At 42.3% G+C, this 27,101-nt stretch overlaps 1 protein-coding gene across 3 annotated transcripts in view; it reads left to right on the forward strand.

Annotated features, from left to right (window-relative positions):
- Fggy (FGGY carbohydrate kinase domain containing) overlaps positions 1–27,101 on the forward strand; it is a 373,913-nt gene that overhangs the window by 236,024 nt on the left and 110,788 nt on the right. For all 3 annotated transcript variants that reach the window (XM_013348239.2, XM_026781785.1, XM_005352745.2), the window contains exon 9: positions 13,877–13,984. In XM_013348239.2, coding sequence (XP_013203693.1) covers positions 13,877–13,984 — 108 coding nt within the window. The remainder of the gene's footprint in view (positions 1–13,876; positions 13,985–27,101) is intronic.

The raw sequence follows: 27,101 nt of genomic DNA on the forward strand, positions 1-27,101 counted from the left end.
ATTCACACAGCCTGTGGGGCCAAGGAGGAGCCCTGGGAGCACTCACACAGCCTGTGGGGCCATGGAGGAGTCCTGGGAGCATTCACAGCTTGTGGGGCCATGGAGGAGTCCTGGGAGCACTCACATAGCCTATGGGGCCAAGAAGGAGCTCTGTGAGCACTCACACAGCCTTTGGGTCCATGGAGGAGCTCTGGGAGCACTCAAACAGCCTGTAGGGTTACGGAGAGGCTTTGTAAGCAGCATTCACACAGCCCGTGACTCCCAAAACCCTTGGGCAGCAGAACCAATGGCAATGATGGCCAGATGAACCATCAGCCATAGGCTCGTAGACAACTAACTACAAAGTGGCAAAGATGAGAATGGGATTATTTCTTTATTCAAAAAGAAAATTAAAACTCACACTTGTCCCAGTACTGTTCTAGAGCCTTCAGAGTTGCCCTCTGCCTGCCATTGTGCTCTCAGGAAGGACAGTTTACACATCTCTCTCCTGCTCTATACTTGATTTCCTGGGATACTGAGAATCTTGTGACTACATAGTGAATTTTTTTTATACGCTGCTTATACTGAAGCTAGAACGGTATCTTATTCCACTTGGTTGAGGTACTTAACAGAATGTCTTGCCATTTTGGGGTTGACTGTCAGACATTCCAACTCCATTGAGAAGATGGACAAGGCCAGGATGTTTTTCATCTGTCTCCTCAAGGTCTGAAAAGCATCCAGGTACTAAATGAAATGCTTACTGAAAACCTGTGCCTCTGTTCTGGGCAGATTTGATTTTTCAGCTCGCTCCAGGTTCTTCTGGTACTTTCCTGCCTCTTATCAGGCAACTGTTCTTTCAGAAACCAAAACAGTTGCTTTGCATTGTAAGACCTCAGTTAATGGCCCTGAAATTCTAGGAGGCAGCTGTTATGTGAAGTCTCCTGGGGTGAGTAGAGAGCACCAATTAATACAAATGCCTTGAGTGTAAACATCAGTTATCTTCTTACATCAACCCATTAGAAACACAAATTGAAAACGGAGCAGTCTTTGTGGTCCAGCATGAGAATGAGCCCCAGATTTCTTCCACCCAAACCTTCCATCTTCAACTCTGCCCTCCATACTTGGGACACCTTGGCTGTTTGCTTACTAGTATTAACTAGACCAATCTGTACTTTGAACTCAGACAGAAATGTGGATTAAATACATCCTAGTAATATAATTTAGAATACAGAAAGTCAGCTAATCAGCACATGGCGAGTCAAGACTATCTGAAGCCTGAAGAGGAGATTGAAAAGACAGCACACAGGGACCTTCTATGCTAACCTGCCTTTAGTTTTTCAACATCCCGGTAGGAAAATATTCCTGTCTGTCTTTTCAAGAGGATTAGTGACCAGGCTACTCCCTTGCTACATGGAGCTGTCATTCCTAATGGTAGACCGAGATAGACCTCCTCTATGCTGTGACTGACGGCACAGATTCAGTATTTCCCATCTCAGTATCCAGCTACCCATCCTGAGTTTCTCACATGGAAGACTGCTCTGTCCTGACAAGGCTCCATGCTTGGTCACTTTACCATCCCATGAGTCAAGCAGTAAAGTCAAAAATAGCTCCTGCTCCTGGTGTCTGTTCCTAAGGTGAGAGCCAGGTTCTCAAATGGCCAGCTCAATGACAAGATGCACGTATCACATGCGGAAGACGTTATGGGTTCTCTGTAATTGCCAATGCTCAAAGTCAGACTGGTTCCTTTTCTGTGCTGCCTAGTAAGGGCAGAGAGAGGGAAAGTCTACCGATTCCTGAAGTGAGCTTTGCTCAATCGTAGAGACTTTTTCTCGCAGGGTTCTCAGCCTTGAAAGGGTCCATAGCTCTTCCCTGAAAACCTACTTCCCTGGAAATGATCAAAGTCTTGGAAAGAGAATGGCTGGTTCCTTGAAGTCTCAGATGTTCCTTGACTCCATGGCTCCTAAATTGCTCAGAGATGGCCACTTAAACAGGAAGTTGTAAAGTCAGACAGGTCCAAATTCGGTCCCCATCCTGCCACAACGACATCTGTGTGGCCATGGGAAGGGTTTGAGCTCCAAAATTCAGGGTTTCTTGTTAGTAAACTAGGAAATGCCAGGATCACCATGGAGATTACCAATAAAAACGCGTCGTCATGTAGTAACTACTTGGCAAATCTTAGCTCCCCTCCCTCCACTCCCACTGTGTGCGATTTTTATACTTTTTATTTTAAAAATGAGGGCAATTATCATTGTCGCTGGTTTGCAAACTACATACAAATTAATAGCGTACAGTTTCCATTTAAGCCACCCTCGGAGGACCAGGCCGTATCGTGCCATATATTTTCCTGACTGTTGTTTTTGTCCCCTCTCTTTCTCCTAAGGAAGTCCAGATGGGCCCCAGTACTTTCTCATAGCCCGAAAGACCTACGGCAAGGGTTGCAGTCAGGCCTGCTTCCCATCCAGATGATCTATTCATAACAAAAGCTGCCTCCTAGCCACTGCCCACAGCTGAATCCTGTTACGCTGCTGCCCTCCTCTCATTTGTTTCTGATTGTTCTACAGTGTTTGCATACCTTACGTATTAGTAGGGTCTTTTCTCGTGTACAGGCAGAGGTTAAGCTCCCGCCCGCAGATCAGCTTTCCCTCCGTGCCCTCTCTTCTTTGAGTGCCCCCCTCCCTGCCTCAGTGCTACAAACCATCTCTCTTTCATAAGAACACGTTTAAACGTAAAACAACTGTACAGTTTTTCTCTTCACCTCAGAGCACGGCTTTTAACTTAGAGAAGAGGGAGGAGGTAACAGGGACTGTGGGATTCTGCCTCCCTTCCTGATACAGGTTATCCCACAACGTTATTGAAGTAACAGGGTACATACCTATCTATACATGCCCCAAGAGCTGAGCTGGAGGAAAAGCTGAGCTGGAGGAAGATGCTGTCAGTCTGCCCTGTCTCCAACCCTTGTTTTTTGCCACCCTTTCCGTTCATTTCCTTTCCTTTCCTCCCCCCCCCCACCCCTTTCTAATTAAAGTATTTCACAAGAGACTGACTTTGAGTCCGATTTGATTAAATTCTGGTTTGGTCTTAGTTGTAATGTACCTTAAGTTAGTACTTGAGAGTTAACTCTCCGAAAGTTTTTTTTTTTTTTTTTTCCTATCAAAATTGAGTGTGAAGACTCAGGCGTACCTAGGTCTTACAGGTAGGGGTACATATGTAAGAATGGACTCATATGGAGATAGCATATGTTCTTTCTAGAAATTTCCAGTCCCTCAGAACTGACCCATACCAGATTTAGGGCCTGCTCCAATGCTGGCAGGAAGGAGGGTTGGGATCACTTCTGCCAGCCCCACAATGTGTCACCTCTGTGCTGCCCATAGATACTCAAGGAACGGGGCTTTCATCTTCTCTCAACCTCCTTTTCCTCTTGACTCCATGCTATCTAACCATTATCATTGTAGACGCTCTCATCAGTCTCCTTTAAAGATGTACACAGTGAGCCTCACTCCAGCATCTTAGCTGTGTGTGGCAAACACTTTTCTTTATAACACTTTGTAATCACAAAGGGGAGATACCACATCTAGATAGCTACATCTTTGCTTAGCTATTTTGACTTCACCCTCTTATGTTAGGCCAAAAATGGAGGAAGAGTTACAGAAAGCAGAGTTCTTGATACCTCGACTTGTATGGATGTCTTGAACGCCTCTGAGCCAAATCTGGGACACAGAGTGGCTTGTTTCGGGAAATACGTCCAAAAGATCATAGCTGATGCCTGTGCACAGAGGTGGTGACTTTTTTTTTAAAAAAAATGTCATTTATTTTGGGAAAATTATAATATAATTCCATCATTTTCCCTTTCCCCTTTCTCCTTCCAAACCCTCCCATTTATCTTCCCTTGTCCTTTTTCAATTTTGTGGCCTCTGTTTTCCTTAATTGTATGTGTGTGTATATGTATGTATATGATGCCTGGTATTGTAAACCTAGACAACTACCCAGGGCTAGTGAAGCCATGGATCTTAGAGGAAAACCTATAGCTACCACTTTACCAAAGTAGCATAATCCCTAACTACATTTTAATTATTTGTCTTTATACCCACAGCTAAGTGTGGTCCTTATTTCTCATCAAGGAAACGTCCTTGTAACAGTTGGAGGCCATCACTGAATTTTCTTTAAAGAGTCAAGGAATTTAATCCCATAACTTGAGAGGCACAGGCGGGTGGATCTCTGTGAGCTTGAGCCCAGTCTGATGGACAGAGTGAGTTCTAGGCTAGCCAAAGCTACATAGTGAGCTACCATGCTACATATTGGCCAAGGTTCTCTTTGGATGGAGTAACACTTCCCTATGTTTGCTCCTGTGATGGGTCACAGAGGTGATATCAAAACACCCTGCTCGCTCTCCTCTCTCCAGCTAGTGCAACTACTGTGCTTCACTTGAGAATTCTCCTCTAGGTAGTGACAGGCCTTAGTTTTTAAATGAAACTTTCACAGGAATTCCAGGTCCTAAATAGGAAGTACACCTTGATCCATATGTAGGTGATGCACATAGCGTACAGTTCAATAGGCCACCAAATGATCCAGGCCCTAGAGCCAACTCTTTACTAAATAGTGCGACCCTTTCTCTTAGCACCTTCATAAGGGCAGTCCTGTATTTCAGGTGAAGATCCTAAGAACAAAAGTCACACAGAAAGTTAAAACATAACATTGGAATATTAGAGCAATATAACTGAATGGTTAGACACGGGAGATGGTGTCTAAAGTCAGACCCTGGGAATCGTAGAAAAACCTAAGTACAAGGGAAACACGGGAAGAGTTGGAAAGTGATCACAGTTTGCCAATCACAAGTAAGGGGGAGTATGTCAGAAACACTGTAATAAGGGACTACGTATGTGGCCAGGGAGTAGGCATGTAATCTCCCTCTCTTGCCATCTGCTGATCAGTCCCAGCTGGGAGGCTGCCCCAGGCATTCTTCCACCCTAACCTACAGTCTATGGGAGAGAGCGGGTTTTTTAACGGTTAACTTCCAAAAAATGAGCATCAGTCTGTCTATGTTTGTGAGCCACTTGGCTATTAGTACTGCTAATACTCTGCTCACTCTTGGGGGATTTCACAGAAACAGGAGACGGTCCACTTGGCTGCTTGACATTGAAGCAGCAGAGCTAAGGCTCCATCCGGTGAAGACAGAGCATCCCTCTTCTTCATTAGTTCTCTCCTATCTCCTGCCCTATCCTGTATGGCTGTCCTCCCTTTCTGGATCCCCAGGAGGAACCCATAGCTGCCTACTCCCACAATTTGTTTAGGTTATGGAAGAGATGCATGATAAGATTGTGTTTCTTTAGAGTCACAGATCAGAGAATTCGAAGCTGAAAAACAGTTTGAACTCATGGGAGCCAGATAGGGATTTGTATACAGGCGGTCAACTGCAGCTTCGTGTTTGCAGCCAGAGGAGACTTGGGTAAACATTTGGATGGCTTCAAAGTTGGCTCTTCAGTGTTTTGTAACGTAGCTCTGGGTGGGTGAAGTCCAAGTGAATGAGAAACATATGGATAGCATTTCTGCTGTGGTCACGTGTGGGTCTTGAAAGGATAGAGAATGAGGATTCCAGCGCCTAAGGAGTCCAACTTTACAACTGACTCAGATGTAACTCAGTGTTACCATGGGTAACACTGGTGGATAACAGATCTTGTCAGTACGTTCCTTCATTGCTCAAACTGTTGGGCTAAGGAGATAAATGTGGACAGTCATCATATATACTTTTTTTGTTCAGAGTAAAATAAAGAGATTAGGTTTCTAGGGCAAACACTTCATTGGAGGATTATTACCTTTTAACAGCCTTCACACAAAATATTTGGCAAACCTAAGCTTTATGAATTAGGTTTCACTTAAAGGCTGTTGGACTTGTTTGCCTCATGCTACCCTGGTTCTGGGAAGCTCATTCAGAGAATTTTGTATGCTAGACAATTATTGTCCACTGAGCTGTACTCTTGCTCAGCCATTGGACAGATTTTATTGTCTATCATTTCTCTTAATTTGAGTGGTGTTGCCGTGTTATTGGAATAATAGCTATGTCCTGCATTTGTGTCATAATTTAGTTTACAGTGTGGTTTAATACATATTTTTAGAAATATATACATAATATGGTATAACAAGCTACAATATGAGAAATGCAGAGTTAAGGGAAGATGCAGGTAAGGACATTTCATGAATTATTAGGGAGGAAGTTGGTGTATAAAAATGGTAGGCAGAATGGGTGGTGGTGGTGCATGCCTTTAATCTCAGCACTCAGGAGGCAGAGGCAGATGGATCTCTGTGAGTTCGAGGCTAGCCTGATCTACAAAGTGCGTTCCAGGACAGCCAGGGCTGCTACACAGAAAATCCCTGTCTCAAAAAAAAAAAACAAACAAAAAAAATAAAAGAAAAGAAAAGAACACAAGAAAGAACAAAATAAAGAAAGAAAAGAAAAGAAAAAATAGGTAGTACCGAGGTGATACTATCGAACTGGGTCTGTCTATTTATAGCTATACGGGGGGTGAGCATTTGAGTGCAGGGACAGGTGGAATGTAGCATTGTCTGGTCATCCTAGCTAGTGAGCCACTCCACCTGTGTGCTAGGAACTAAACGTGGGTCTTCTATAAGAGCAGGAATTGTTCTAAACCTCTGAGCCACCACCAGTACCTATGAGCTGAGTCTCAGAAGGATGGATAGCCTTTTAGTCTGATGGGAAGTTATGAAGAGTGAGAGATGAAAAAGACAATGGCTCACTTGAGGAAATTTTAAGTTGTCAATACATCCAGGAATTAGTCCACAATAAACTTAAAAACAATAGGGATGAGAATCAGAAAACAATAATATTGTGATTAGGTCAGACAAATAAGGAAAAGCCAGATCAGAAAGTCCGTCATTCATCATGGCTCAATATTAAGTAATAATACAGTTGGTCTTTTGTTATAGAAAGTTCATTTGCTGGACATAGGGCACTTAGGTTGAGTAGGGGTGGAGTGGACGGAGGAGGCCAGGAAAGTAACTGAGGTGAAGAATCAGGTTCATCGTTGTTGAAATAGTATAGCAAGACATGATGGGTTAGTCCTCAGGCAATTGCCACAGGGAAGGGACTGTGCTTAGGAAGAGAGTGCGCAGAAGAATGGAATGAACTGATTGTGGGCAGATGAAAAGAGAAAAAGTTAGGACTGCAATCTTAAGACAGAGACCAAGAACAAGACTAGCCCTAAAAGAAACGGTGGTAGATTCTCTTAAGGACATATCAAGCAGATAGGCAAGTCACATAACTAGTGAGGAACTCGGGAGCAGGGGGGTCTGGGTTTGAGGTGAACATGTGGCACCTTACAGCACACAAACTGTCACTGCACACACTGGAGTGGATGAGCCCCAGAAGAGGCAGGGGATAAAATGAGCAAGGTAGAAGATCATGAGGAGGAAGAAGGTGGAGGATAGCCTGAAGTTATGTCAGAGCTGCAGGCTTTCTACTGTCTCAAGAAGGAATTGAACTAAACCTCCTGCTGCTTAGCAGTCTGTTCAAGAGTCCAGTGGATCCCAGCATCTTTGTGAACACTGGACCACATGGGTCTTGGACATGGTTCTGGTTGATGATTGTCCCCACTTACAGGTGAGGAAACTAAGCCTTGGGAAGACACAGAATCACATGACCAATCAATAGCCTAAGCAGAATTGTCTAGTTTTATTTAGCACCAAAGCCCTCGTTTCTGAACTCTGTCATTCTCACTGCCTTGAAGATTGCAAATACTTTTATCTGCACTGGTTCCTGGGAGAGACAGGCACACCAGTAGCTCGTTATAGTCCAGCCCCAGCAAGGCAAACCGAGAGGTGAGCACTCAGTGCCTCCATTCATAAACATTTCTCCAGGCTGTTTTTCTATGTGTGTGTATATATGTGCTAAGCAGTCCTGAGGGAGTAGGCAGAAATAGATGTATAAATGTTTTTTCTCTGGCAAGATGATAAACAGTCCACTTGGAAGAACAGATGACTATGGAAATACTGAGTCCCACATAGGCTGGCTGCTACGCTCCAAACATCGCAACCTGGTAGCAGACAGTCCATACAAAGCCTCCTATTCTCTCCCAGGACTGCTGGTGCCTGGAGACTGCCTCCTGTCCTGCCAGAGGTTTAGGTCAGATCAGCCTCAGGACCATGGAATGAGAAGGAACAGAGGGAGCTGCGGTAGCTTCTTGCTGCCAGCCAGTCACCTCTTCTTCAAAGAGTTGTGAGCATGTACCTGGACTTTGCCATTCACTAGCCAATAGGTGCATAGCCTTAGATGAAGCTGGGTCAGTGGCGTCCTTGCTTACAGCTACCTTGAGCTGACATGCATAGAGGCAGGAACACTTGGAATGTGGCTTCTGGCCCCAAAATCTGCCATTTCTGATCTTGATAGGAGTCTGATCATGCACCTTGTGCGTCTTGGGTTGGAATTATGTTTGGTATGTTTGGCGTGACATACACAGAGGGAAACTTAAAGTCTGGACAAGCGTGTACACTCCCAAGTGTTCCCAACACCAGCTCTTCTTAAACCCACAGTGTCACTAGACTGTAAGTTTCTGGAATCTAAGGAGTTGGACACAGCATAACTTGGAAGCTCAGATCTCCCTATCTTACATGTTTTAAACAGTAGTCTGAACTCAGTATGCATCTAACAAATATTTTGTGAGGTCTTACCCAACTCATGTCTGAGATATCACAGATAATAGCCATTAAACAAAGTCTATAAAGTTAACAGTTTTTTTTTAAAAAAGGCTTTCCAATGATCTTGACAGAAGATTAGTTGGGTGATACAATAAGTAGGTACTTGGAGAAGCCCCAAGGGACAAACTGACTCAGTCCCATGAACTCTGGACCATGTGAGGACAGAGTCTATTGAAATATCTCATGGAGTGTTCCTGTTGACCAGCTGGGATGGAGTGACTCAACTCCGTGGAATCTTAGAAAGGCTCAAAGAGAAAAACCTCTCTGCCCCAGCCATCTTATAGGGAGGAGAATGGTGCTGAGTCAGGGAACCAACCTCTGCCCCAGCCATCTTATAGGGAGGAGAATGGTGTTGAAAAGGGGAACTGAACTAGGTGGGGTGATTCTGACAAGCACTGAAGCGACTTTTCTTCCAGCTATTTGACCTGCTTCACTTAGATTTCATTTATGACCTTAGGTGTAGTACTAGAATTATGCCTCACTCAGACTGTCATAAATTTTGTGTGACAGCATAGTATACAATGTTGTCATTTTGTAATTTAATATAGACCACACATGATTAAAGCATCTACCATCTAACCTCAGTCCTAACACTGATACTAAAATTAATGCCCTTGTGCCTGCACTTAGGTTGTACAAGAGAATATTGCCAGCCTTCTACAATGAATAAATAAATGAAATAATTTCCAAAACCAGCTATATCATTAAATAAATACTAACTAATAGCTTATTGACTCTTACTGTAGTGCTCTAGCTCTCTGAGTTCATTTTCATTCTTTTTTTTTTTTTTTTTTGTACGTGTGCCATAATAGCCAGCCTTCCAGGTCTGACCCTTGAAAAGACACTGTTTGGATTTCATCTCATTTTTAGTATCATTATTAATTAATTAACTAGAATGTGTCACAATGAGGAACACAATTGAGATGAGTCTGTTCTGACCTATGCTCTCTCTTCTATTTACAGCTCTATCAGGGAAAATTTCTGAGCAGTGTTTTGGAAATAAAGATTATATAACTCAAGCCAAGCATGTAGTTCTTTCTGCAATTCCAATATTTGGGAAGCTAAAACAGGAGGCTCCAGAGACTTAAAATAGTCCACTCAGAGGCCACCAGAGTGGGCTACCTTAAGTTTCAGTCCAGCTTGATCTAAACAGTTGTGTGTGTGTGTATGCATATGTGATGTATACATATATGTATATGTGTGTATTTCATACACACACTTCTACATGCCATATCCTAACTTATTTGTCTTCAAGACAAGGGGGTATTGTGTACTTTCAGTGATTCTTTTGGCTTAGATAGCCCTTACTTTCTATGCTTCAAATGTTCATGAAGGGTCAAAAGAAAAGATGGTAATGGTGGAACAAGATAGTAATTTATCAGAATCAAGTATAAAATCTCTTGAGCAGCAGTTCTCAACCTGTGAGTCATACTCCCTTTGGCAAACCTCTAGCTCCAAAAATATTTACATCACATTTCATAACAGTAGCAAACTTAAAGTTACAAAGTTCCATGAGGAACCATATTAAAGGGATACAGCATTAGGGAGGTTGAGAACCACTGCTTTAGAGGACTTGGGGTGACTACTTCTTGGTTTTGTAATGTTGGACACATGTTAGTTATCACTCTCTGCCTTAGTTCACACATGTACACCATAGGGGTAATAGCTGCCTCTTCCTCGGAGTTATAACAACTGAGTCATTTCTACCAGGGCAAAGTCTATACCAAGTGCCCATTCTGAGTTGCTGTGTTGTTGCCAGTGCCACCATTAGGACTAGGAAGTTAACATCCTCTGTGGACACCTGTCATTGTGTGTGCAATGATCTCCTCCCTCCCAGAGCAACCCTTAAGCCAAGATAGCAATCAGCATGGAAGGAGCTTTGGCAAAAATATTTTTAAATATTTATGTTTACTGTGAAGGATTAAAGAACACATAAATACACAAATGTGCATTCTCCTTCTCCCTCAAAACAAACTGGCTCTTTCCCCTGAGAACACAGCGTTGGAAAGGATGGGAAGCACACTTTGTTTCCTTCCTTTACTGGGAATGTCTGATGAGAAGCATGTGTTATGCCCAAGGAGGGATCACAAACAGAGGTAGCCTAAACCCTCTCCCAAGACTAAACCAAATGAAGCCTCCATTGGACATTTGTGAGTAGCAGAGCCATGGTCTCTCAGGGAAGTCCTGCTACAAGAGCACAATAGCATCTTTAAATTGTGGGGCTCAGGTGGGAGGCAGGGAATGATGCCTGTGCTGGCTGGTTTTTATGTCAGCTTGACACAAGTTAGGGTCATCTGGGAAATTAATCAAGAAAATGAAATGACTACATAGGATTGGCCTGTAGGCAAATCTGTAGGGCATTTCCTGGCTTGATGGTTGATGTCAGAGGACCAAGCTCACCATGGGCACTGCCATCCTTAGGCAGTGGTCCTGGAGGACTTAAGAAAGCACTATGCACAAGCCATGAGTGAGCGAGACCGTAAGCAGTGATCCTCAAGGCCTCTGCTCCAGCACCTGCTTCCGGGTTCCTCTCCTGACTTTCCTTTATATTGGACTTTAATGGGAACACGTGAGCTGAAGTAAACCCTCCCCTCTTCAAGTTGATTTGACGAGGTGTTTTATCCCAGCAATAGAAGTCCTCACTAAGGCCATGCATATCCTTCCTAAGCCATCCGTGGGAAAATAAAAAGTATATCAGAGGATTTGAGGTCTCCACCTCAGGCATTTACCAGCTGTTTGACTACGGACAAGTATTCTTGTCCAAGTCTGTGTATGAGGTTTTGTATCTATATATAAACTTCTCTGCTCTAGTGTATCAGATGTAGTTGAGTTCGCAAAAAGTCGGGTGGTGGAGGTGCATGCCTTTAATCCCAGCACTTGGAAGGCAGAGGCAGAAAGATATCTGTGAGTTCGAGACCATTCTGGTCTAAAGAGCGAGTTCCAGGACAGACTTCAAAGCTACACAGAGAAACCCTGTCTCCAAAAACCAAAAGAGAGAGAGAGAGAGAGAGAGAGAGAGAGAGAGAGAGAGAGAGAGAGAGAGAGAGAAAGAAAAGAGTTCGCAATAAGAGATGATTTGACCACTCAACAGTCTAAACCTTGGATCCTCGGGAAATATAAATAAGGCCCTGCCTACTGGGCCTCTTCAGAGCTTACATAACTAAGGTTAGCATGAAATAAAAACCTTCAATGGGTAAAGACGGAGTGCCACAACTGAGTGTGAGCTAGTGTGTGCTCACTGTGGCTGGAGTACTTCCCATCTCTTCCACAGATGCACACACGCTCACAGACACACCATCCTGAGCCTGTGGCTCTCCTCTTGATTCACATGTAGCCTCCTAGGCTAAATTTGATCCCTCACTTTTGGCACTCTTGAGATACCTTTCTGCTTCCTCCACTCCCTCCTTGGCCTGCAATCACACACTTGTGTGAGAGTGTGATCACCTCTTGTTTTAAGGTAAGCAGGTGTCCCAGTGGAGTGTTGTAATTGATTGGAGGTTTTAGCTCTGCAGGTGTTGAGTCCTCGCCTTACCCTGGTGAGCAGCCACTCTGGCCATCTGCTTGAAATAGTGTGATTGGTGAGAACATAGACTCTGCTCTTTTTTTTACCATTTTTCTCCAGTACCTGTTCCACATCTGGGTCTCCATAGAATGCAGGAAACATCTGGAGAACTAGTGCAAATGATTATAACCATGGAAATTGAACTTTTTTCTTTTAGAGATTTGTCCCTTCCACACTAAAATTATTGTCCTATTTTAGGTATTAAATGCCCCCTCTCTTTTTCATAATGGCCCCCTTACTTGAGAGAATTTAAAGTTAATTGTGATATATAGTTTTTTTTTTTGCTTTTCTTCTCTTTGACTTTCTTTGCTTCCTTCACATGTGGAGGTATAAAGGCCTACTGATGTGAAGAATGAACAGCCCAGTGGAAAAGGTGCCAGGGTAGTCAGCATTGGGGTGATTACAGGTCTATCCATCTCCACGCTGATGAGGCCAGAAATTACAGCTACTCGGTTTTCTTCACTATCTCAAGAGCTTAGTGTAGTTCTAAGCTGGATGAATACTTGCTGAATAACTGAGTGAATAGATTTTATTCCTTGAGACTTGGTGGAGCAGACAGTGAGTGCCGAGCTGCCTTCCCCTCCCTCTCGGGAACATTTGTTTTAGCCATATCTCTGCCTTAGGCAGTCATTTCTGCTGGGTAGAGGAGTGACCGTTACCATTATAGCCACATGAGTAAGTGGCCCAGCTTCTTCTATTCTGACTCTGCCTTTACCTACCTTCTTTTCCCTAAAGGACCACAGTAGTCTGCTACGATTGCTAGCACTGGGAGTCTCGAACTTCAGAGTACCTCTCACCCATGGAGCTTTGTTTGTGGTAGCCTGTTTCCTATCATCTAGCTAAGTCCTGTTAGTCTTCTCAAGCTAAGTCTTTAAGAATCTATCACTCTACCTTGACACATATCAAAAGCAGAATATAACAAATAAAGGGGAAAGTTTATTGTCATAAAATACCTCATGTTGTAATCAGATCAGCAAGATTCCAACCTAACCTAAGTAAGGAAAAGCTGGCCTTGAGTGGCTGCAGTTTATAAAGCAAAAGGATGAAGTGCTTCGGCTTTTTCCTCATTGACTATACAGTAACTTCTTAAATACCAAAATGTAGCCATTTAAATGGTTGCTTATAGCTAACTGTCTTAATCTCACTGAATCATGAGTGTCAAGGATGCAGAGTTAGCCATTTAATTTTATTCAACGAGGCAGACGAGGGGCTTTGTTTTGCTTAGAGCATTTGGGGGAATCAGGAAGCCTTAGATTTTGGCTTCTTAGCCATGGGTAGCTGACCTTATGGGACTGATCTAAGCTGTCCTCCTTCTCTTGTGTAGAATCTGGAAGTCGAAAATGGAGACCATTGTTCTTGCCATAGAGAGGAACCTAGCTAGTATTGAAGTGCTTGGTCAGTGGCGGTCCAAAATGGTCACTTTTGCTTATTTGACTTATGGATAAATTGGTCAGCAAGGGGTTCACAGATAGAGCCATGCCCTTCCTTGGAAGAGAGTGACTACCCCATTGTAGAAAATACATAAGAAGAAGCTGAATTCCCAGGCTGTAAAAACTCAGTGGTAGGAGAATGAGACTCCCTCTATGCTGGAGGGTATTGTTTTCACGCACATTGTCCTTTCTCTTCCAGATCAGCAAAGATCCAATTTTTGTACCGGGTGTGTGGGGACCGTATTTCTCAGCCATGGTCCCTGGCTTCTGGCTGAATGAAGGTGGTCAGAGTGTGACAGGAAAACTGGTAAGTTGGTACTTTCTCCATGTGGTTGTGAATGTGATTATTACCACATCACCCATATACCCAGGGGCTGGAATGCTGGCAACTCAGAAGTCAGAAGTCAGCACAGAGCCTAATCCTCAGTGTCTGTGCTGTGCAGGATGTACTCACTAAATGAATGGTGCTGCTCAGCTTGCCGTAGCCAGCCCTTTTTCTCACTGACCATTCTCTGTTTCTCTTTTTGAGATGGCAATGTTACCTGCTGTCATTCCCGAACTCTTCCTAAACACAAGTACCCTGTACCCATAACTCCATTCCTCTGCCTCTTTGTGCTTGTTTCTACCCTTTCAGAATTATTTAATATCTTGTTCATTTACTTATGATTTAAGATATAATTCCAGCTAATCTAGTCTAGGTTCAAAGAAAGCCTTTCTGAGGACCTTACATGTGAATTTAGGTGTGAGTCACCCAGAATTTGCTCGAGTGGGTGTGTCTGTGTGTGCTTATATGTTTGTGTGAGAACAAGATGGGAGTATTCCTGCCAGGCTGAGCACACAGGTACTCTAGTAGCTCTCTAGTTTCTGTCGCAGAACACTGTCAGCTCCTTAAAACAAGAGCAATGCAGTGAATCTTTTTCTATCCAGCCTGGTTCTTTATCCATAGCAGGTGCTTAATAGAAACGTATTGAGTTATTGAATTGTTGAAGAGGAAAGAAAGAAGATCCATAAAAGTGAGATTTGTACTATTAGCAGGTTCTCTGCCAGGCTAGGAAATTCTTTGCAGGGAGAAGTCATTTGTATTGAGCCAAAGGAGATACATGGAGAACGAGGGAGAAGATATGAAAGTATATTTGAGGATGAGTGCCATTAGTCCTAAATTTCTGTGTGGGATGAACTGTTCTTTAAAAAAAAAGTGGTAAACAGTAAGGCCATATAAGCATACTTTTTGGCTTACTCTCTGTTGCTATGTTTAAACACTGTGACCAAAACCAATTATTCATTTCAGCTTACACTTCCAGGTAACAGTCTTTGGTTAAGGAAAGTCAGATCAGGGAGTCAAGGGGGAAGCCCAAGGTCAGGAACTGAAGCAAAGGCCATTGAGGAGTACTGAAGGATTGCTTGCACTGTCTGTCTTTCTTAGACAGCTTTCTTAGCCAGCTCAGCTCCACCTACACAAGGAAACTGATACCCACAGTGCTTTTGGATGGGCCTTCCTACATCAGTCATCAATCGGGACAGTTTCTCACAGACATGGCCTCAGTTAACTCTGATCAGTGCAACTTTTCAGGTGAATTTTCCTCTTTCCAGATGATACTAGGTTATATCAAGATGACAATAAAAGCTAGCACAATCCATTTCCTTTCAATCTGATAAACATATCATGGTTAAAACCTAATTTTTCCTTTCTTGTCCCCAAGATCTCAAGTTAGTGTCATAATTTAGAAAACAGTCCAACTTAAAAGTCTTGTGGTGCACAGGGCTAGGGAGCCTGTTCAGTGGTTAAGAACACTTGCTCTTTTCCGGCTCTGGGGCCCTTGCTGTTTCAGTTAACTAATGATTAGACCCACTTGACTGCAGTGGATGCCGAGACCCATAGCAACACAGGGTGCTGAGAATAAGTAACAGTGGCATGTCTAACCACTAACAAAGTATTTATACCATCCTTTTTTGATCACATGGAACATGAGAAAGACCAAGTGAAAATAATGTAAGAGTCAGAAGATAGGAATAAGGGCTATCAAATGTTTCCTTTGGGGCTATATACAATGGTGATTATGGACTCTCAACAGATGTGGTTATCTGCACAGAGATGGGGCCATCAGTGCCAGGTGTAGATGGGGTTGGGACTCAGGGTGCCCCGCCCCTCACTGCTGAACTGTTTGCTACAGATAGATTAAGGGGGAGGGAAAACCATTGCCCTCAGGTGTGTACCTACTGGTGAGGTCTCCGGGCTCCAAGTGATAGTTCCAACCCAGTGATGACACAGATGGCCCAAATGTCATGAGTCTGGGAATGGGACAGGTAGGGAAGAGGTAACGTTGGGAGGAGTAGGAGGAACATAAGAGAGTATGGGGAGCGGAAGGCATCAGAATGCATTGTATACATGTTTGAAATTGTGGATGAGCAAAATTATTAATAAATAGAGAATTAGATTCATTATCCACATGTTTCACATATTGAATTTCACTGATATTTATTGCTTATTATTTCCTAGGAGTGACTGATTTCCTTGAACCACAGAGTACCCTGCAAGCATTGTCCTGAGCCTGCTGAGTTGCCAGAATAGCTACACAGAAAGTCTTGTTTTCTGCATAGACTTTTTGCACAACATATCACACCATGCAGTCAGTGGGGCTGCTTATTCACCTTCCAGCAGCTCTTCTCTATCTCAGTTGGAGTTTTTTTTTTTTTCTAGTTGGGCAGAGACCACTTGCTCAGCTGCTTCTAAAGTGGCATTGACTTTCTGAGACAGTTGGATTCAAGGAGATGGTCATTCAATCACTGATGTACAAAGATTACCTGACCTCTCACAGTTGACCAGGCAAGAATGAGGTCACTCCAGTAGTCTGGCATCAAAGAAGAAAGCTGGGCACAGTCCTAATAACTATAATTTGTCATAGCACATAAAATAGTTGGTAGGATACCTGTAGTGTCCTGGAAAGATAGGGGCGCACATTTCCTAAGAACCTGTTGTATGGCAAGTGTATTTAGATCCATTAAGATTTGGTATTTCAGGCCAGGCAGTGGTGGTGCATGCCTTTAATTCCAGCACTCAGGAGGTAGAGGCAGGTGGATCTCTGTGAGTTTGAGGCCAATCTGATCTACAGAGCTAGTTCCAGAACAGCTAGGGCTGTTGTACAGAGAAACCCCATCTCAAAAAAACAAACAAGAACGAAAACAACAACAAGAGAGAGAGAGAGAGAGAGAGAGAGAGAGAGAGAGAGAGAGAGAGAGAGAGAAGAATTCAGCATTTCCCCTGGCCTTCACAGTATGTGTATAAATTCCATGATATTTCTCTTTTACTAATAAAGAAGGGCAATACAGCTTGATCAAATAACCTGCAGTTAGATTTAAGTGGAAAGCCACAAATGAGAGCCAGTTCACTGCCATATCTTACCACAGCTGTCCCTCACTTTTGAGAAGCTATGTTTCTGAGTATTTCCTTCTTTTGTAGACTCCTTTGAGAAACACTTGCTATTAGTTGTGGTGGCATCCTATTTAAGTATCTTGAAGCAAATTCGGTTGGCAGTTTTGCAGGACTGTGAGATGGGCATACATGTACTGACCGGTGTTGACTGAATCTGTGGTATATGGAGGTGTGCACCCAGCACATTGCCACATCCCACACGATGCAGTGGGATGACTTCGTACAGATACAGAGCAACAGTGGCTTCCCCTTCCCTCCTTCTGCAGAGCAACCTAATTGGCTCCTCAACACTCATCTTTCCTCTCTAATCCCCTCTTTCCACCACAGCTAAGGAAGTTTTTACAGCACAAGTCAAACTTTTGCACATGAATTAAGTCTAAACTCTTCAGAATGAGTCTATTGCATGCTACTATATATACCATATATACACTATAATTACTACTATGAATGGGAAAATAATGAACCAAGCAGCCTAATCTGTACCACTCCCAAGTGTATGTTCTAAAAGAAGGAGATCGATAATGCAAACTGATAAATACATTTCATTTTATATCATATGATTTTTAAATTAGTACAAGTTATGACTGTGAGTTTAGGTAAGCAGTTCGCAATTTTATTTTGTTTTATGTTCCACAGTGTGTGTGTGTGTGTGTGTGTGTGTGTGTGTGTGTGTGTGTGCGCGCGCGCGCGCGCGCATGCCTAAGCATGTGTGTGATGGGGTGTATGCACGCACGTGGGGATGGAGCACGCATACCAGAGTGCACATGTTGAAATCAAAGGGGAAATTTTGGAGGTTTATGCCTTACCCCATGTGGGTTTCAAGGATTTAATTCAGGTTGTCAAGCTTGTCAGCAAGTGTCTTTATGTGCTGAGCTATTTCACCAGCCCAGGGTTTACCATTTTAAATAAGGTGGTCAAGTGGTATTTGAACAAAGAATGTGAAAGGAGAGCCAGTTAGCTTTTTGGAGACCGGGGAAGAATGTATCAGGCCAAGGGAACCATCAGTGCATGGAGCCTGAGAGAGTTGCTTGCTTGGGGTACTATTAATGGGGGCACATCAATGGAGAAGAATTAGGAAGTGAAGTCCTATCTTCTTTTTTTTTTAATTTTTATTTTATTTTATTTATTTATTTGTCCTTGTAAGGATTTTCACTCTTATACCAAGTAAAATAGAGAGCCACTGGCCATGAGATGCAGCAGCTGCGACTGTTAAGGGTCAGCCTGCTTTGGTGTGCCTTGATAATGGGGTGAGACGGTGGACGCACTGGCCAGCGATACTGCAGGAGGCCAGCTGAGAGGATCGTGTTGGCAGTGCACACTCACCAAATCTGGGGTGGTTCTTACAGTAAACCCAGCAGAACTGCCTGATGGATTAGATGTGAAGTAGACCCCAAAAAGACAGGTCAAGGTTTTAGACCAGCACTGCTGTCATTGGAGAAGATGGGTGAGGTGTCAGGGAGGTGGGCAGAAGAGGTCAAGACTCACTGCCTGTCTGTCTGCAGTAGCTGCTGCCCTCCCAGATGGGAGACTCAGTTTGACTTTGAATCACTAAGGAGCCATCATTTATAATTCTTAAGACCAAAAAATTAGGAATAATTCATGACTGCTAATTTTCCCCGCTCTCCTCTGTCCAACCTATCAGTTGTAAGGGTTCGACTTCCCAGTCTATCAGGTTTTTATCGTCCCTTTCCTCGGAGCTGTCACCAATCCCTCTTTGCCTCTGCTCTCGCCTCTGGAGCATGCATGCTTGGAATACTACACAGAGGTACGGTTTCCTTTTCTGTCCAGTCTCATAATTCCTGGGTTTTCCTTGGAGTGTTTAGATTCTTTATGTTTTTGCAAAGACTGGTCTGAATGGATCTACCGTATCCATTTTACTGTATGTTTTCAGTGGTCACTTTTGGTGTTTTGCTTTGTTTTCTCTTTTTCCTGCTATCTTGGATTACTTCTCTATTTGTTGAATTTTTACAGTTCTATTTTAAGTTATACCGATTTATGGTTTTGTAGGCACATTTTCTGCCTTATTTTAAGGGTTGCTTTAGTGATTATAACAAACATCCTAAACCTTTCTGTTTTGCGCATACTTCATGTTACTTAACATAAAGCATAAGAAGCCATCGTTGCCAGAGCTCTGTTTACCACCCTCCCAGCTTCTTACGCCTGCATTGTCCTGTGCGTGGTATCCCCCTATCATAGAAAACCCACAGTGAGGTAGTCATTACCTTGTGTGGTTTAAAGGGCATATTATTCTGCTCAGATTGACATAACAAATTACCACATTATGGGTGCAGAAATTATATACATCGCTTTTCTTCCTGCTCTGCAGGCTAGAAGTCTATGATCCAAGTTATGAAATACTTTGGTTTTGGTAAAGACACTCCTCCACATTTATGTCTGGACATCTGGTATCTCTGCCTCTTCTTATATGAACAACAGTTGTGTTGCTAAAACTCCGCTGTTAAAACTACGTTTAACCCTGTTTACCCCCAGAAAGTTTTAGAATGTTTGTTGTAATCATGATTCCAAGTACATTAGACGTTCAAGCTTCAGTATTGGGATTTTGGGAAGGAACAAATTCATCCCCTTATAGTCAGGCATATTTTAAGGAAATCCTGGGAACTACAAACTTGTGTTTTGTATTACCTACATAATGATAATTTTCATTTCTTATGCAGAGTTTGTCTGTCTGGCAACTTCTTTTTAAACCAGTGACTACCTTTGGCTTATCGTATAGTGCAGGTCAATTGACAAAAATCATTGTCTCTTTAATTTTCATGTATTTACTTTTTATTTCTTCTCAATATAGAAATTATGGAAAACTGATTCTTTTTTTCAACATATAAAGAGGTAATTGTTTTCCTGTGCTTTGACTAGTATGCATAATATCTGTCTGTTGGAGAATTGCAAAAGGCATCAGCCATTTCCAGAAATGGAGCCCCTGAATGTTCTTTTTTAAAAGTCAATGAGATTTCTTTATTTCCATGATAGAAACTTTCCTGCGAGCTTCCATTGCTCTAGAGTAGGAGCTGAAGGCCTGCGTGCTTGATGTGTCTCATGCCTCCTTCTCTTCAGTTTGAACAGCTCTCGCCTTTGCTTGTTCATGCCCACTCTCTGCAACCAGTCACGTTCTGTGTGTATGAAGTGCTTTCCCTCCATAGCTTTCGCATCTGCTCTGAATGTGTAAGCTTAATGTCATCTTCAACAAGCCCTTCCCTGGCCCCCCATTCTAAAATCACCACCCTTCCTTCAGGAACGTCCCTGTTTCTTTGGGAGCACTAATCACAGTCTCTCAGCATACCTATTATAATTACTTATTGACTCTCTCTCTCTCTCTCTCTCTATCTCTCTCTCTCTCTCTCTCTCTCGCTCTCTCTCTCTCTCTCGTTTTTGCGAGACAAGGTTTCTCTGTGTAAAAGCCCTGGCTATTCTGGAAGTAGCACTTGTTAGACCAGGCTTCCTTGAACTTACAAAAATCTGCCTGTCTCTGCCTCCCAAGTGCTGGGATTAAAGGCATGCATTACTGCCCCCCAACCCTGTATCTTTCTTTTTTAAGATTTTTTTTGAAAATACTTTTTTCGTATAATATATTCTGTTTATGGTATTTCCTCCCCCAAATCCTCCAAGATCCTCCACTTCTGCATTCACCCAAATACACAACTTTTTTTTTCTCTCTCATTGAAATACAAATAGGCATATAATGTTGGTGATGATGATAATAACAACCAAAGCAGAACAGGACAAAAAAAAAAAAACAAGTCTAAGAAAAAACGTAAGGAGCACAAATAGATACAGACACACATACACACACACAAAAAAATCACATAAAAGCACAAAACCAGAAGCGTATATATATTGCAAAGGACACATAAAGTAAACATTAAACAAACACACAAAGCATTTTGAGGCCATGAGCCTCTCCAAACACCTTCAGGTTGGTTTTGTTTTGGTCATCTACTGATGGGGATGAGCCTACTCTTAAGACTAGATCATATACCCAGTGAGACTCCATTGGAAAAAAAACTTTTTATTTGCAACTATTTATCAATTGGAGATAATTTCAAAATTAAATGTAGGGGCTTGTTTCTATGTTCCCTCTCAGCACTGGAACCTGTGCAGGCCCTGTGCATACTGCCATCGTCTCTGGAAGTCCTTATGAGCATTACTTCTGCCTTGTTTAGAATGCCTGCTTTCCTTGGTGTCCTCCATCTCTTCTGGCTCTTTCAGTCTTCCCACATCCTCTTCCCCAGAGGGAGGGATGTGATGAAAATATCCCACTTAGTGCTGAGGGTTCCAAATTTTGTCACTCTCGGCACGTGGTCCAGCTGTAGGTCTCTGTATTCTAGTCTAAGGGGAAGCTTCTCTGCTGATGACTGAGTAAGACACTGCCCTATGAGTATAGCAGAATGTCATCACAAGCCATTTATTGCTGTGTCTTTAGTAGTATTAGGTTTTCCCCAGCTTCATGCTCTATCTAGTTTCAGGTTCTTCACCATCCTAGTAGTATTTGGGATGGGCTCCATCTCATGGAGCAGACCTTAAGTCTGATCAAATATTGCTTGGTCACTCCCACGAGCTTTATGTTACTATTGCAGTGGTGTGCCTTGCAGGCAGGTCACCATGTAGATAAGGCTCGTAGCTGGATTGGTGTTCACCTTTCTCCTTTGGTCAAATGCTGAGTACCTTCCAGTACCAAGGACATTATTGTTTCTGTCTGTGTATGTGGTGGTTAAGATTTATCAATTTGCTTATGTTAAGCTCTCCCTGCATCTCTGAGATGAACCTTACTCAATTATGGTGGGTGGTCTTTTTGATGTGTTCTTGGCTTCAGTTTGCAAGTATTTTCTTGAGAATTTTTGCATCTATATTTATAAGTGAAATTGATCAAAAATTCTCTTTCTTTGTTGGGTCTTTATGTGGATTAGGTATCAAAATAACTGGTCACCCCATGAAAAGAATTGGGCAGTGTTCCTTCTGTTTCTATTTTGGGGAGTATTGGCAATAATTTGCTCTGGGCTTTTATTTATTTAATTCATTTATTTTATGGTTGGGAGACTCTTTTTTTCTTTTTGTCTTATATTATTATTGTTGTTGTTAATCTATTCATTTTACATCCAGGTCGCAGCCTCTCCCCTGTCCTCCCCCCTCCCATCCCCCAGTCCTTTCCCCTTCCATCTCCATCCAGGAAAGGGCAAGTTTCCTATGAGTATCGTTTCAATGTGGCATATCTTGTTACAGTAAGACTAAGCTCCTCCACATGTATTAAGGCTGAACAAGGCGACCCAGTTTGAGAAGCAGGGTCCCAAAAGCCAGTAAAAAAGAGTCAGAAACAGCCCCATCCCCCCTATTAGGAGTCCCGTAAGAGGACCGAGTTACACTACTGGAACATATATGCAGTGTCTAGGTCAGTCTTATGCAAGCTCCTTAGTTGTTGGTGTGGTCTTTGCAGCCCCTACAAGCTCGTTAGTTGATTGTGTGAGGGGTCTTTTACCCCTCGGAAGTATTCCAGAACTAACGCCACCTAAAGTTTGGCTGTGGGTTTTTGTATCTTCCTACGTGAGTTGCTGGATGAAACCTCTCTGATGACAATTGGGCTAGGCACCAATCTGGTCACCGAAGACTGCTAGTTCAGGCCAGTTATCCACTATTGCTAGGAGTCTAAGATGGGGTCCTTCCCATAGTCTCCTGGGAGAGTCCCTTGCACCAGGCTTTCTCGGTTGGAAGACCTTTAATGACTGCCTCTGTTTCACTAGGGGTAAGAGGTCTGTTTTCATTGCCTATCTGATCTTGATTTAACTTTGGTGGGTGGCTTGTATCAAAAATTATCCATTTCTTTTAGATTTCTGGTTTGGAGTATAGGTTTTTAAAATATGTCCTTATGATTCTCTGGATTTCTCCAGTGTTTGTTGTTATGTCCCCCTATCTCTCTCTCTCTCTCTCTCTCTCTCTCTCTCTCTCTTTCTCTCTCTCTCTCTGTCTCTTTCTCTCTCGCTTTAATTTGGGTCTTCTACATCTATCTTTTAGTTGATTTGACTAAAGATTTGTCAATCGTATTGATTTTCTCAAAGAACCAGCTCTGTGTTTCATTAATTCTTTATATTTTTATTGTTATTTCTATTTTATAGATTTTATCCTAAAGTTTAATTATTTCATGCCATCCACTCCTTTTAGGAATTATTTCTTTTTTTTTGTTCTAGAGCCTTCAGGTGTGCCATTATGTTACTAATATGAGATGGCTCCAATTTTTTGTGTTGTCACTTAGAACTATGAACTTGCCTCTTAGAAACTTCATCATGTTCCATAGATTTGGGTACATTATGTTTCCATTTTCATCCAATTCTAGAAAGTTTTTTCTTTCTTAGTTTCTGTCCTGACACATTTATTGTTTAGTAGTGAGTTGTTCCACTTCCATAGGTTTGTAAGCTTTCTGTTTGTTGATACCCAGCTTTAATTTGTGGTGGTCAGATAGGATACAGGGTATTATCTCAATTTTCTTGTCTCTGTTTGAACTTGCTTTCTGTTTGAATATGTGGTCAGCTTTGGAGAAAGTTCCATGAGCTACTGAGAAGAGGGTATATTTTTTTGTTGTTTGGGTGAAATGTTCTGTAAATACACGTTAGGTCCATTTGGTTTATGACATCATTTAGTTCAGCGTTTTTCTGTTTAGTTTTTGTCTGAATGACCTGACCCATCTCTTGTAGAGACCAGGTGTTAAATTCACCATCACTGTGTGAGGGGCAGTATATGATTTTAGCTGTAGTAGTTTTTCTTCTACGGACTTGGGTGCCCCTGTGTCTGGTGTATAAGGTGTTCAGAATTCCAGTGTCCTCTCAGTGCGTTTTTCCTTTGATGCGTATATGGGGTCCTTCTCTATCTCTTCTGATTAGTTTCGGTTGGAAGTCTTTTTTCGTCAGATATTAAAATGGCTACACCAGCTTGCTTATTAGTTCTATTTATTTAAACTGTCTTTTTTTCCCACCATTTACCCTGAGTGATACCTATTCTTGATGTTAAGGTATGTTTCTTGTATGCAGCAGAAGGCTGGATCCTGGTTTTGCATCCACTCTGTTAGTCTGTGTGTTTTCATTGGGAAATCGAGACCACTGATGTTGAGAATTAGCAATGAACAGTGTTTGTTGTCTTCTGTTATTTTGTTGTGGTGTTGTGTCTTTTCCCTTTCTTTTGATTTGCTGGTCTGGGATTATTTATTCCTTGTATTTTCTCGGGTGTGATTTATCTCTTTTTACCTCTTTAGGTTGAAGATTTCCTTCTAGCACCTTCTTTAGGGCTGTATTGGTAACTTAAATCTAGTTTTATCATGGAATATCTTATTTTCTCCATCTATTGTGATTAAAATTTTTTGCTGTGTATATAGTAGTCTGGGCTGGCATTTATGGTTTCATAGCTTTGTGGACATCTTTCTGGCTTTTAGAGTCTCCATTGAAAGTCAAGTGCTATCCTAATAGGTCTGCCTTTATATGTTACTTGGTCTTTTTTTTTCCCCTTGCAGATTTTAATATTCCTTCTTTGTTCTGTACCTTTAGTGTTTTGATTACTATGTGTTGAGGGGGATTTCTTTTCTGGTTCAGTCTATCTGATGGTTTGAATGCTTGATAGCCATTTCCTTTTATAGGTTATAGAAATTTTCTTCTATGCTATTGTTGAAAATATTTCTGTACCTTTGACCTGGAGTGCTCCTTCCTCTAGTCCTATTATTTTTATATTTGGATTTTCATCATGTCCCAGTTTTTCTGGATGTTTTAATGCCAGGTTTTTTTTTTTAGATTTAACATTTTCATTCCCAGTTTTACTTCAGTGTGTGGTTCAGTGATTCCATTTCCAATCTTCTATGTCTTGAACTTTGTTTTTCATTTTGTTCCACTGTTTGTGTTTTCCTAGATTTCCTTAGTGGATATATTTATATCCTCTTTAAGGTCCTTGAACATAACCATAATAGGTGTTTCGAAGTCCCTGTCTTATTCTTCAGTTATATTGCATTTCTCAGGGCCTACCTGTTAGCGTTGTTAGGCTTGAGTGGACACATATTGTCGTCATTGTTGCTGTGTTTTCATGCTGGTGCCTAGGCATCTGGGTTTGGGATGGTTTGGGAATTCTAGTGTTGATGTCTAGTTGGGTAGGTTTTTCCTTCCTTGCTTTTAGATACCCTCTTTTGATCTTAAGTGTACCAGACATGGGTGGTCAAATAGGGAGTGTTTCTGAGTCCCTGCCATATGCGGCTCCTTGTCTCCCAGGTAGAAGATGTTTCTAGGTATTGGGAGCTGACAGGAGAAGTGGGGATGGGATATAAGAGGAGGGGGACTAAGAGGGTCCATATGAGGGAGGGAAGCTGGGTCTGCCATGAGTGTCTGTGGAGTCCTCCAGGAATGGGGGAAGAGAAGAAAGACAGCCTGGTGAGGGTGTTCTGCTGCGGTGCTGGGGATTAGAGAAGGACAACAGGAGGAACAGTTAAGATCTACCTGATTCTCAGGCCATTGAGGACCCAGTGAGTGAAGAGAGAGAGAGAGAGAGAGAGAGAGAGAGAGAGAGAGAGAGAGAGAGAACACTTTCAGGTGTTGGGACCTGCCAGTGTCGAAGGAATGAGGTAAGGGAGGAAGGCTATAGGAAACCATTCCTGGCATTAGGGACAGAGAGAAAGGAGAGGCCACAGCACCCAGTCTGCCACAAAGGTGGGATAAGAATGGGGAGCTGGAATTTCAGTATGGGAAGGAAAGTGAAACTTGTTCACCTGATTCCCTGCCCAGCATGGCGAGTAACCACTCTCCTGGGGGAGAGAGCCTCCAATGTCGACTAATATGGTTCTATAGAGATAGTTTTAATGAAAAAAGAAATTTTATCTGTCTTGGTTGCACTGACCCCTTTACTTATTCACTAGGCCCGAAATACTCAGTTCGCGTTGGTAGAAGCCGTGAAAACTGTTAGCACTCTAGACTATATTTGAATTTTGACATACTGTCTCCCCTTGTAAGAAAAAAATACTTTTATTTATCTTTGTATCCTGTTCTTAAAATGATAAACAACACAAAATAACCATATATCAGATGTTAGTCTCACAAATAAACGAGCTAATTAACAACTAAAAATACATAAAATTCCAGTTCTCCTGGTGAGGGAACTAACTGCTTTTAATTAAATCAGGATTTATCCACTTACTAATGAAAATTATGCTATGTGAAGCTAATGTTGAAGTTGTGAAAAACCAAGCGTCGATAGCAACATCTTTTAGTGACGTTTACACCATCCAGGGAACTGCTGTGTTGAATTTCTGCTCCTTCCAGCAGAATGTTTTCTTTCATTTTTCTTCTTCTTTTTAGAATTTCCTGCATGAATGCACTATTTACATCATTCCCACCTCTTCCTTCTCCCCTCCAAATCTTTTCATGCCGGCCCCCACAATAATTAATGATTTCTTCTTCTGTAAAGTATGCTAATGTTCTCTCTCTCTCTGTCTCTCTCTCTCTGTCTCTCTCTCTGTCTCTCTGTCTCTCTCTCTCTCTCTCTCTCTCTCAAACACAAACACATGCTCTATTGAAGGAAATTAGTGTTGCTTGTGTGTACATGTGTTTAGACTGACCAATTACCATTGGCTAACCTATTCCCAGAGAAAATTGATTTTTTCCCTCCCTCATCAGTCTCCTGTATTCATGTTTTCATGGGAATTTTGGGTGGGAGTAAAGCCAATTTTTTTTTTGTTTTTTACCTTCTGGATAAGAAAACTAGGTAAGGCCAGACTGTGGTGGCACACGCCCTTAATCCCAGCACTCAGGATGCAGAGGCAGGAGGATCTCTGAATTTAAGGCCAACCTGGTCTACAAAGTGAGTTCCAGGACAGCCAGGATTGCACAGAGAAATCCTGTCCCAAAACAACAACAACAAAAAAAAAGAAATAAGAAAGAGGGAGGAAGAGGACAAGGAGAAGAAGGAAGAAGGAAGAAAGGAGGAAGAGAAGAAAAAGAAGAGGAGGAGGAGGAGGAGGAGG

This window comes from Microtus ochrogaster, chromosome 10, assembly GCF_000317375.1.
Source record: "Microtus ochrogaster isolate Prairie Vole_2 chromosome 10, MicOch1.0, whole genome shotgun sequence".
Taxonomy (NCBI): Eukaryota; Metazoa; Chordata; class Mammalia; order Rodentia; family Cricetidae; genus Microtus; species Microtus ochrogaster.